The sequence below is a fragment of the Primulina tabacum genome, chromosome 5 (assembly GCF_025594145.1).
Source record: "Primulina tabacum isolate GXHZ01 chromosome 5, ASM2559414v2, whole genome shotgun sequence".
NCBI lineage: Eukaryota > Viridiplantae > Streptophyta > Magnoliopsida > Lamiales > Gesneriaceae > Primulina > Primulina tabacum.
In genome coordinates, this window is record NC_134554.1 from 4,713,427 (window position 1) to 4,725,708 (window position 12,282).

Below are 12,282 nucleotides of genomic sequence, written 5' to 3' on the forward strand. Positions count from 1 at the left end.
GATCATGAAATCACAGATAAAAATGACTCACTCTTTTTGTCATTTGCTCAAAAGGTCAACTTTAATACACTTGTCAATGCATCACACACTATATTTTAAATTATAGGATACCAACCCAACCTTTTCAAAAGCATTTTGCATCAATTTTTGTTATTATCATACAATACCAATCATCTGAATAAAAACATTTACGTGTAATATTGAATTTTGTTGGAGGAGAACATCTTATGATCTCTCGTTACATCAATTTTTTTTCCAAACATATCTTTTTCCCATGATATTATTTTTTTGATGAAACAAACTACACTACAGTGAAATAAAACCTCAAATATTAACTCCAAAAATTAATTAAATTTTATAATATTTAAATATTTATATTTAAATTTAATTGTATGCACACAATTGCGTGCAAACGCTTGCTACTTATATATGTTTAATAAGATTAGTTTAACATGGTTGTAGTTTGCCACCGTTGATGATACATAAAACTTAAAAAATAAAGTATTTTTTAAAAAATTATTATAAAAATATTTGATTTCATTATTCTTCACGAGGATCCCACCACGAAGCCGATCGGAGACCAACTGCACCAAATTATTTTCATGCAATTTGTTTAATTATCCATCATGAATTATTATAAATAACCACGTTCATGATTTCCATCTCATATTTTTATTTGGTTTTAATTTAATATTAGGGTTTTTGATCTCACATCTTAGGGTATGCCCATAATAGATTAAATATTATTCTTTTTTTTCCTTTATCATATGGTGAGAAATAATAGAACATGCATTGAATTTCAAATGGAAAGAAAGCGTGGCCAATGAATCATTACTACTTTTCTCGAAGAGTTGGTGGGATTTGTGGAGACAGTTGACCTAATACCAAAATGATTTATTTAAACTAAAATAAATATAAGTTTTGAGTTAAAATAATTTTTTTTAAAAAAAATTAAACGTGATTGTTCACATCTATATATTGTTTACAATATATAATATTATTAAACAATATATAGACTCCTATGACGATTAATATTATCCTTTTGCATGATTTCGATTTTTTTAAAAAAAAATATTTTTTAATACTTATTTCGGTATATTAGTTTTCAAGTTTTTTAGGATGGAATTTTGCAGCACGTGTGCTTGTTATCATCTGTTTTAAATTATAATTAAAATATGAATCTTTAAAAATTAATTATTTTTTAACGCTGATAAATTGTTTTTAGTGACATACTTAGCCCTTAGGTGAAGTGCATGCATCAAATATGATGTTACGTCAGATTAAAAAAAAAGTAATAAAATGATTGCTAATTTAATCAATTATTGGAAATATGAAGAGCCAAAAACGACTTTTAGTTGAAGAGAAATACAAGTAAATTGGAAGAATACATTCGTAACATCCATCGGGATTACAACTTATTCTATTTGCTACAGGCTATGAGCTGCTGAGAAAAAGTAAATATTTCCAATAGTTAATTAAATTCGGACCAATATCTCTCAAGAATTAAAGAAAGCAGTCAGCGGACAATGTTCTAGCATCTTTTGGTTTTTCAGTTGATACGTCTCTTAAGTTATAAATCCAATAGGGGTATTATCTCAAAAAATAATAATAATAATCTTGCATTTATAAACCACTCTTTTTTAGTTTAATATATCAATGTGAGACAATTATAACACTGTCGATCATCTGAGAAGCCGACGTTCGTGACATCTCACTCTTAGTGGCTTTCACTCATATCTCCGATGGTGGCCTTTTTCTAGATCGTCCACTTAGTTACGTCGAATCTCAATGATAACACCAATGTCAGTTTATAAATCTACGAGGAGTATTATTCTATAATTTTTGCTTATTAGGTGGTGTAATCTTCTTGGGTTTATCATCTATTTTTTTTATTAATTTCATCATATATTAATATGAGATTATTCCAAAATGATACATAATATTAAATTAATTTTGTTTATAAACTGATGTCATTTTTATCCATTATTCAAAATTTTTCATTAGCTTCATTAAATATCTTCTCTCATGACGGGCTTATATAACATATAATATATAATGCTACATTATATGTTAATGCATTAAATATTATTATTTGATTATGGAAGTGTGTGTGTGTGTATATATGATTCATGCGCAATTCAATTCAATTCAAGTACTCAAAAGTTGTCTTTGATGTTTACACAAAACCGACGTTTGGATGTGAATATAAAAAACTTAAGATATACATATACATCCAAACGTCGGTTTTGTGTAAACATCAAAGACAACACACACACACACACGCTTGTCCAAATTATAGTCCTAAACAAAAATCTTATTCAAAGTGGTATTTTACTTTGTATTTTTATTTATTTTTAGAAATATATAGAAACTTAAAAGAGATGCAATTTCAAAATCGCTTCTCATGATTTCGGTGAAAAACGATGTTCGCATGGTCCTCGTAAAATTTTTACTTAATTGCTTACGTTTATTGCATGCAGATGTTTTCTGCTAATTTCAATTTTCTCAATTGATTTTGAAAAAACATTCAAATAATTCAATGAGAATTAAATATATATATATATATATATAAGATTTTAAACTATATGTTTCGTTTCAAATAGATAATAAATTATAAGAAAAATAATTAAGAATTCCCCTTTCATTCACCTACAAAGGTCATTATTCTCTCCAATCATAGTGAAATATATAAATATGCGAAATTGTGTACAAACAACGCTTCGATTCCAAAAAGCTTGCAGGCCAATTCAGATCCTCGCTTGCTTTATATATTCTTCACTAAAATATTACCGATCGCCACTTTAATCAAATATCGATTAAACCTCATTATATTATATTGTTTAATGAGTCGGTAAAAATTTAAAGTCGAGTTCGAATATTTTATTACTAAATCCAGCTAAATATATAAATATATATATATATATTAAAATACGAATTGAGACTTAGAATTACTATAAAAAATAAAAAAAATTAAATAACAAAATTTGAAAAATAACAATTTTATTTTCAAAGTTTAATCAAGTGATTTTGGGGTGGGTCGAATCAACATAACTGATTAAAAGTCATGGCTGTGTTATGTTATGCTTGCTTTTAAGCCTTTATTAGGTAATTGAACTGATTTTGGTGGAATCATGGGTTGTGTTATTCGACAAATTGGAGCTTAAAGATAAAAGGGTTGTTTGTGGACAAAATTTAGTGGGGGCATTTTATTGGAACATAGTTATTATTATTTTTTTTCCTTTTTAAAAATATTATGCATATCTTGGTGGCATATGCGATTAGTTATAAATTAATTTATATAAATTTAAACCATGAAAAAGAGAAACTTATCCCTAAAAAAAAGAGAAACTAATGGTTCCGATCTATTGTACGTTAAATCAATAATCGAAAAATAATTGTAAGAAGCCAACAAAACAAAAGGACAAATAAAACAAGAAACAAATTAGAAACCACTTAAAGTAGTGAAATTTAACTCTTTTTAATTTCCCATTTTTGAAAGTATTAATTATTGAATATAAATATCCTATTTAAGGTCAAAAAATAAACTAAAAAAGAAAAAGAAAAATGAAAGTGTAGAGGTTCACGAAGTACAAGAAATGCCGCCGGATTTGTAGGAGAAATACAGTCAAAAAGGTTTGAACATGGACTTTTTAACCCAAGCTGTATCTTGTACCATAAGTCAATATTTATAAGTTCTTGTGGATCGTATTTTGTGAGATGAATATTTTATTTGGGTTATCAATGAAAAAATATTACTTTTTATGCTAAGAGTATTACTTTTTATTGTGAATATCGGTATGGTTGACACGTCTCACAGATAAAAATTCGTGAGATTGTCTCACAAGAGACCTACTCTGTTTATAAACAAAATAATTAACCTTTGGTCAAACATAAATATGATATTAGAAATCTTTGACATTATGAGATTTGTAATGTTGTATTTGAATGAAATATTATATAAATATACAGAAGGAATGAATTTGAAATTTATGATTTTATTTATTTACAATTATAAAATTAAATTTAAATACATTTGAAATCCATCGATCCATTCAAATACAATTTAATAGAACTTTGGTTAAAACATTTGCCTATAATGAGAAATCTTTTGACTTAATAAAAGTGGGAAAAAGAAAAAATAATTGAAAAAGCAATGATGTGGGGAGTTTTAGCTCCCAAATAGCTGTCTAAATTATCTAACAAAAATTTATTAACTAATTTATACAATTTTTTGTACAATCAAGTGACCTAATCGAAACCGAACTACGTTGATCCGTTACTCGAGCTCAAACTTAACTGAATTTCAACATCAGTTCGAGTAATTTAGTATTGAATTCGGCAAGATCCATTCTTTGAAAATCGAAAGTAATTTGTTAATTTTCTAAATGTTTATAAACTTTGTTTAATATACTAAAATTAAAGATAAATTAATAACCAAAAATTGAGATACAAAACCGAATTTGATCCAACTAGTCGTGAGATATGAGTAAATAATATGTTTTATATAATCTTATTTTAGTTTAAGATATAATAAGTAAATAAAAAGAAAAAAAGATTTTCCTGTTTTACCATTGACAAGCGACGGTGCATAATAAATATTTCATAGTCATTTATTTCACATTCCGTAGTATCCATGTATGGTCAAAAACCCAACCTCTCGAGCTCACACACAGTATTCTTTGTCGGGTGCCAAAACTTTCTTGCTTTTTCTGTCTCGCCTGCCTCATCCTCCCTTCATCTGTCATTTTTATGTCCCTTCTTTTTTTTCCAAGCTTTGAGTTACATAGCCTGGTAAAGCAACTGTCACCCCAACTGTAAAAAGGAAACGTTAGACAAATACACGACCAGTTTCGTGCCAAACATAAAGGGGTAGTTTGAATGCGGGGTAAATATTAACTGGTGTGGACATTGGAGCCGCTGAAGACGACAAAGAGAAGTTATATGTACAAAGGGGTAAAAAACACGATCTTTAAAATATTGAAAAAGATGGAAAGATATTCAAGGGTTGATTTATTGTAATATGTGAAGCGAATAAAAGAATGACACAAAAAGATTTCGAGGAGATAAAGGCGATAGAGCAATGGAAATGGTCTGAAATGCAAGGCCTCGAGCTTGTTGCTTCAGCTAACTCGGAGAACAGCCTTTCTTCTATTAAATCCCACGATAAATTTCACAGCAAGGATACGCTGAAACAAGGGAATAGAGGAGAAGGGTTCTCACAAGATTTTGTGGAGAGAGGAGAAACGGTGGCAGCAATGGAGGTTTCGACTTCTGACGGGAAGAAAGACGGTGACGGAGAGGCGGAGAAGCCTGGGACCAGGCAGGTTTCTGTTGGGTTCGGGGAGCTTTTCAGGTTTGCAGACGGGCTGGATTATGTTCTGATGAGTATTGGAACAGTTGGCGCCATTGTTCATGGAAGCTCGTTGCCTTTGTTCCTTAGATTCTTTGCTGATCTTGTTAATTCTTTTGGCTCCAATGCGGACAATGTCGATAAGATGACACAAGAAGTTTTGAAGGTTAGTTTTTAAATGTTTTTTCTTGGAAAGAAGGGGAAAAAATGAAGAAGTTTGATTCATTATTTCTTTGTATTGATGGTTATTTGCAGTACGCATTTTATTTTCTTGTAGTGGGAGCTGCAATATGGGCATCTTCATGGGCAGGTAAATTTGGGGGAAAAGTAACTCGTTTTCTTTTCCTCGAACATTGGTTTCTTGATTGCAGTTAAGGTAATTCGACTGGTTCTTGTTTCAGAGATATCATGTTGGATGTGGACTGGGGAGAGACAATCAACAAAGATGAGGATCAAGTATTTAGAAGCAGTTTTAAGCCAAGATATTCAGTACTTCGATACTGAAGTTCGAACATCGGATGTAGTTTTCGCGATCAACACAGATGCAGTAATGGTTCAAGATGCCATCAGTGAAAAGGTGAAGTAAAAAGAAGAAAAAACAAACCGATTTGTGTATGATTGTAAAAAGTTCCTGTTTTTTATTTGACTTTTTATTTTCAGTTAGGAAATTTCTTGCATTATATGGCAACCTTTGTATCTGGATTTGTGGTGGGATTTACTGCAGTATGGCAACTGGCACTTGTAACTCTTGCTGTGGTTCCTCTCATAGCTGTAATCGGAGGAATCCATACAGTAACTTTATCCAAGCTCTCTGGCAAGAGCCAGGAAGCTCTGTCACAAGCAGGGAATATTGCGGAACAGGTGAGAAAAGTATGAATAGTCCTTGATTTCGGATATTGTTTATTGAAAAAAGATCCGCTGAATTGAAAAATAATTGCAGACAATAGTCCAAATTCGGACTGTGTTGGCATTTGTAGGCGAGTCAAGAGCATTGAAGGCCTATTCTGAAGCACTCAAGATGGCTCAAAGAACTGGTTACAGGACTGGATTTGCCAAGGGAATTGGACTTGGAGCTACGTATTTCACTGTTTTTTGCTGTTACGCGCTTCTACTCTGGTATGGAGGATACTTGGTTCGGCACCATTTCACTAACGGAGGGCTTGCAATAGCTACAATGTTTGCAGTAATGATTGGTGGGCTGTAAGTTCTTTTCCATTTTGGTGATTTGTTTGTTTGCAAAAAATTGGTCAAAGAGATTTTTTTCATAATCTTGTTCTTGCTTCATAGTGCTTTAGGCCAGTCTGCTCCAAGCATGGCCGCATTTGTGAAGGCAAGAGTTGCAGCTGCAAAAATCTTCCGAATAATCGATCACGAACCAAGCGTCTACAGAAAGGATGAATCGGGTTTGGAATTAGAGTCAGTAACAGGACAATTAGAGCTTATGAATGTGGATTTCTCCTATCCTTCAAGGCCAGAAACTAAAATACTTGACAACTTTTCTCTGACCGTTCCCGCTGGCAAAACAATAGCTCTAGTTGGAAGCAGCGGGTCTGGGAAAAGCACTGTCGTATCTCTCATTGAAAGATTTTATGATCCCATCTCAGGTGATGAATCTACACCACAGATTCATCGTAATTTTACTGAATTATGTCATATAGCATTTTAATCTTATTTGGACAAATTTATTATAGGACAAGTCCTATTAGACGGGCATGAGTTAAAGAAACTGAAGCTAACATGGCTGAGACAGCAGATTGGTCTGGTGAGCCAAGAGCCGGCTCTATTTGCCACAACTATCACGGAAAACATACTTTTGGGTCGGCCCAATGCGAGTTTGATTGAAGTTGAAGAGGCTGCACGAGTTGCAAACGCTCATTCATTTGTTGTCAAGCTACCGGACGGCTACGATACTCAGGTTACATGCTAGTTTTTATTACTTCTATCACGATGAATTCAATTTCTTGCAATCAGGACTCAACACTAAACATCATCCAACCAGTATTATTAGGTCCCCACGAGTCCTATCTAGATTGATTGGATAAGAAATCTCTCTTAGTCGCAAATTTAAAACTTTGCTTCAAGGACCACCTTTGATTTAGACATGAGCCAATCACTATTGGAATGTAATAAAATCTTAAACCACATATACCAGTATCTTTTGAAAAAATCCTTGTGGAAACAAAAACAAAACGTTTGTTGCTAAGTTCAACTCAAACTCGTATTAATGCGTCAAAATAAGAGTGGCAATGATGCATGTACTTTCTAATAGTTGAAAGGGAAAGACAGTGCCATAGCTAGGCCATGACTCTGGCATTTATCGTGCATTTACTATGTTTCTGTATTGGATGATTTGAAGTAGTGGGCATGGTGATGTTTTATGTTTTTTTGTCAAGATATGGATGGACTCGGTGATAAATTTTGTCATGTCTCGAGCTTGGGGGCCCATCGAACATTGGGTTCGAAATTCAGCTATTTTAATCATGGCTGCAGATTGAATTCCGAACCCACACTTTTGGGTTTTCGAAATTGAGATGTCTGATAGTATTATGATATATATTGTACTACTGATTAAATGGTATGTTTGGTAAAAATAAAATTCAGCCTAACATTTAAGTATGAAGTCAAAATTTAGCAAGTGTTTGAACATGCATTAGTACAAACTTACATGGTTTCAAGTCAGAAGTTCTTGCACATGACTTGGTTTTATTTACTCGTGCAGAAATCATTTGGATCAGGTGATTAGACCATAAACATGATAATAATGCAGAATGAATCGCATGAATTTTGGTGTAACTAAAAAGAATGCTTGATTGTTAGGTTTAATTTAGAATACTGAAATTTAATTTAATGAACCATAGCATGAACTTCCTGGATGCATGGTTTTTCTTTAAACACAGCTTTATTTGCCTATTGAAATGTGTTGATATAATTACTCAATAATGTAACAGGTTGGGGAGAGGGGATTGCAACTTTCCGGTGGACAAAAGCAGAGAATTGCCATAGCAAGAGCAATGCTTAAGAATCCAGCAATCTTGTTGTTGGATGAAGCCACTAGTGCATTAGATTCTGAATCCGAAAAGCTGGTGCAAGAAGCATTGGACCGTTTCATGATTGGTAGGACTACTCTAGTAATCGCCCACCGCCTCTCAACGATACAGAAGGCTGATCTCGTGGCTGTACTGCAGCAAGGCAGCATTTCTGAAATTGGATCCCACGAAGAGCTACTTGTCAAAGGAGAAAATGGTGTGTACTCCAAGCTTATCAGATTGCAAGAAGCGGCTCATGAAGCTTCTGTCAACAATGCAAGAAAGAGTAGTGCAAGGTTTGTCGGTCTTCCCCTTTGCATTTGAGATAAAATTTCAAATTCTCTTCTAGAATTTCGTATTCATGATGTTTTAGTTCTTTCGTTGCAGGCCTTCGAGTGCGAGAAACTCGGTGAGCTCACCGATAATCAACAGAAACTCTTCTTATGGTCGATCACCTTACTCGAGGAGATTGTCTGACTTCTCAACTTCTGACTTTAGTCTCTCTTTGGAGGCTTCATATCCTAATTATCGTCTTGAAAAGCTGGCGTTCAAAGAACAGGCTAGTTCATTCTGGCGGCTAGCGAAGATGAATTCTCCGGAATTTCTATACGCTTTCTTCGGTTCTATAGGATCTGTCGTGTGTGGCTCGCTTAGTGCATTCTTTGCATACGTTCTGAGCGCTGTTCTTAGTGTCTATTACAATCCTGATAACGCTTATATGATCAGGGAAATCGCAAAATATTGCTATCTTTTAATTGGTGTATCATCGGCTGCACTGATTTTCAACACATTACAACATTTCTTCTGGGATGTTGTGGGAGAGAACTTGACGAAACGTGTTAGAGAAAAGATGTTAGAAGCGGTGTTGAAAAATGAAATGGCCTGGTTTGATCAAGAAGAGAATGAAAGCTCAAGAGTTGCTTCGAGGCTCGCTCTCGATGCAAATAATGTCAGGTCGGCAATTGGAGACAGAATATCGGTTATTGTGCAGAACTCCGCCCTTATGCTGGTTGCCTGCACAGCTGGTTTTGTGTTGCAATGGCGCCTTGCCCTTGTACTAGTTGCTGTATTTCCTGTCGTTGTTGCAGCCACTGTTTTACAGGTTAGTACACGTCTTGGAAATCTGGTAGTTGAAACTTTAGTTTTGTTCTTTGACAATAAGATGTGATTATTTTGATGCTTTGGACAGAAAATGTTCATGAATGGATTCTCCGGGGATCTTGAAGCTGCACACGCTAATGCTACGCAGCTAGCTGGGGAAGCTGTTGCTAATGTAAGAACTGTTGCAGCCTTTAATTCGGAATCCAAGATTGTTGGCCTTTTCATTTCCAGCCTCCAGTCGCCACTGCGTCGTTGTTTCTGGAAGGGACAGATTGCTGGAATCGGGTATGGAATTGCACAATTCTTGCTGTATGCATCCTACGCCCTAGGTCTGTGGTATGCCTCGTGGCTCGTGAAGCATGGAATCTCTGACTTCTCAAAAACGATCCGTGTTTTCATGGTCCTCATGGTCTCTGCCAATGGTGCTGCTGAAACACTGACTCTTGCTCCAGATTTCATAAAGGGTGGCCGAGCGATGCGCTCGGTGTTCAACCTTCTGGACAGAAAAACTGAAATTGAGCCAGACGAGCCTGATTCAACCCCCATCCCAGACAGGCTGCGAGGTGAGGTGGAATTCAAGCATGTCGACTTCTCCTATCCCACCAGGCCTGATGTCTCCGTTTTCCGAGACTTCAATCTCCGTGCCAGGGCTGGGAAGACGCTCGCTCTCGTTGGGCCGAGTGGCTGTGGTAAGAGCTCAGTCATTGCACTTATTCAAAGATTTTACGAACCCTCATCAGGGCGTGTCATGATCGACGGGAAGGACATCAGAAAATACAACCTCAAGTCCCTGAGACGGCACATAGCCGTTGTCCCACAAGAACCGTGCCTATTCGCCACCACCATATATGAAAACATCGCCTATGGGCACGAATCTGCCACCGAGACCGAGGTAATCGAGGCAGCAACACTAGCGAACGCACACAAATTCATATCCTCACTGCCGGACGGGTACAAAACATCTGTCGGCGAAAGAGGGGTCCAGCTCTCTGGAGGTCAGAAGCAGAGAGTTGCAATTGCCCGAGCTTTCTTGCGGAAAGCGGATATAGTTCTCCTCGACGAGGCCACCAGTGCACTCGACACAGAATCCGAAAGGTGCATACAAGAATCCATGGAGCGGATTTGTGCAGGAAGAACAACGATCATTGTTGCACATCGATTATCGACTATCAGGAGCGCACAAGTTATCGCTGTTCTTGATGACGGGAAAGTTGCAGAACAGGGTTCACATTCTCATCTGTTGAAAAATTATCCTGAGGGTATATATTCACGTATGATTCAGTTACAGAGATTTACGCATGGCCAAGCTGTGAGTATGGTGTCGGGGTCGACTTCTTCTCGTCCTCGCGAAGATTAAGATTGAGGATAAAGGAACGTAACATAGCACTTGAAACAAGTTAAATACATGCAAGTGATTTTTGTGGCTCCTTTTGTTTTAGCTGCATTTTGATATACTAGCAAGTAACACGTGCGTTGCAACGCACGTGGTGAATAAACGTTGTAATGAGTAAGTGGACATAAAACAGTTATATTGAGTGAAATCGAAAGAACCATTTTCTATTGAATATTCATAATATGAAAAAGTGTTATCAAATTTTTTCTTGTTTAATTTTTAGTTTTTGGGTATTTCTGTGTGGCTGTTTTGTCTAAGTTTCCTCATCATTTTATTGAAATCATCTATTTTTCATTATCTTGAATGTTATTGTTTCTCTTTTGGAACATGATGAAATTTGTTTATTTTTATGTGGTTTTATCATTTCCTTAGTATCTCAAATTAAAATTCAAAATGTTGATTTTATGTTATATAATAAATTATAATGAGCATAATATATAGAACGAATTGAACTGAAACAAATTTTGAAAAAAATATATATTTAAGCACTACGTATAAGGTATAATAACCTAAAAATCAACTCAATTATGGATTTTATAAATGCATAAATCATAATTTATATAAGTGAAGCACAATAATGACAAATAATTATTAATTTAAAATATTTGTGACTAACTCATCAAAATATTATCAAAACTAATGAAATAATAATATTGATAATGAAATATAACCTCTAATATTCAATTTAAATATTATTTAACCTCCTACAAAATTTTTTTACCTTTTGCTTTTAGAATTATATATCATAGATAAATTAATTTTCATATACATTAGTTAATGAATAAATTTTTAAAAAGTACATAATTTATATTTTTCATTAAGCATTCAATTACGAGGTGAATAAATTCTTTAAAAAATATTTGCTTTTAAAATTTATTTTCAATCGTTTTTAGACGGTTGAAAACTTTTCTCATGAACCACGTGATAAGTGCGGAAGACAGTTCAATATTTCTAATGAAATTCTCAACCGATTGACAATCTAAACAACAAGATAAAGTTCGAAATATAAAGACTTGTGAAAAGTAAAGACATGAGAATTTTATGGATGTTCGGAGAAAAATACTCATACGTCACCACTTCTTTCTCTGTATGAAGGATTCTACTAAAAGACTTTAGTTTTACAAAACTTTTTGCAACAACCCACTCCAATCAATACTTATCATACTGCCTGTTTTGGAGCTCTTAGTGATCACTTTACACTTATGGATTTTTAGAACTCTCAGTTCACCAGACACCACTATTAATCAAATAACTCAAAAGATTATTGATGTAAGTAAACAATTTGTTTTAGTAGCACGAATTTGATCATTGAATGATCAGATAACTTTCTGTTGAGTGCGTGCTTGATGAGCGATACATATATGATCTTTGATTGCGCTCAAACTCTTTAAGTATGCAGGCTTGAAGATAAT

General features: G+C 34.3%; 1 protein-coding gene across 1 annotated transcript; it reads left to right on the plus strand.

Moving 5' to 3' along the window:
• Nucleotides 1-4,631: 4,631 nt before the first annotated feature.
• LOC142545744 (ABC transporter B family member 1) lies at nt 4,632-11,071 on the plus strand. Its single transcript, XM_075653099.1, has 10 exons — nt 4,632-5,516; nt 5,606-5,660; nt 5,752-5,927; nt 6,011-6,211; nt 6,291-6,550; nt 6,638-6,954; nt 7,042-7,265; nt 8,299-8,672; nt 8,764-9,478; nt 9,566-11,071. Exons 1-10 carry the CDS (start codon nt 5,040-5,042, stop codon nt 10,832-10,834), a joined length of 4,068 nt encoding a protein of 1,355 aa, XP_075509214.1. The 5' UTR covers nt 4,632-5,039; the 3' UTR covers nt 10,835-11,071.
• The last annotated feature ends 1,211 nt before the right edge of the window (nt 11,072-12,282 follow it).

Coding starts and splice junctions, on each gene's coding strand:
- LOC142545744 (XM_075653099.1), top strand. CDS start 5,040: ATGACACAAAAAGATTTCGAGGAGATAAAGGCGATAGAGCAATGGAAA. Junction 6,551..6,637: donor GCAGTAATGATTGGTGGGCT/GTAAGTTCTTTT, acceptor CTTGCTTCATAG/TGCTTTAGGCCAGTCTGCTC. Junction 9,479..9,565: donor TTGCAGCCACTGTTTTACAG/GTTAGTACACGT, acceptor TGCTTTGGACAG/AAAATGTTCATGAATGGATT.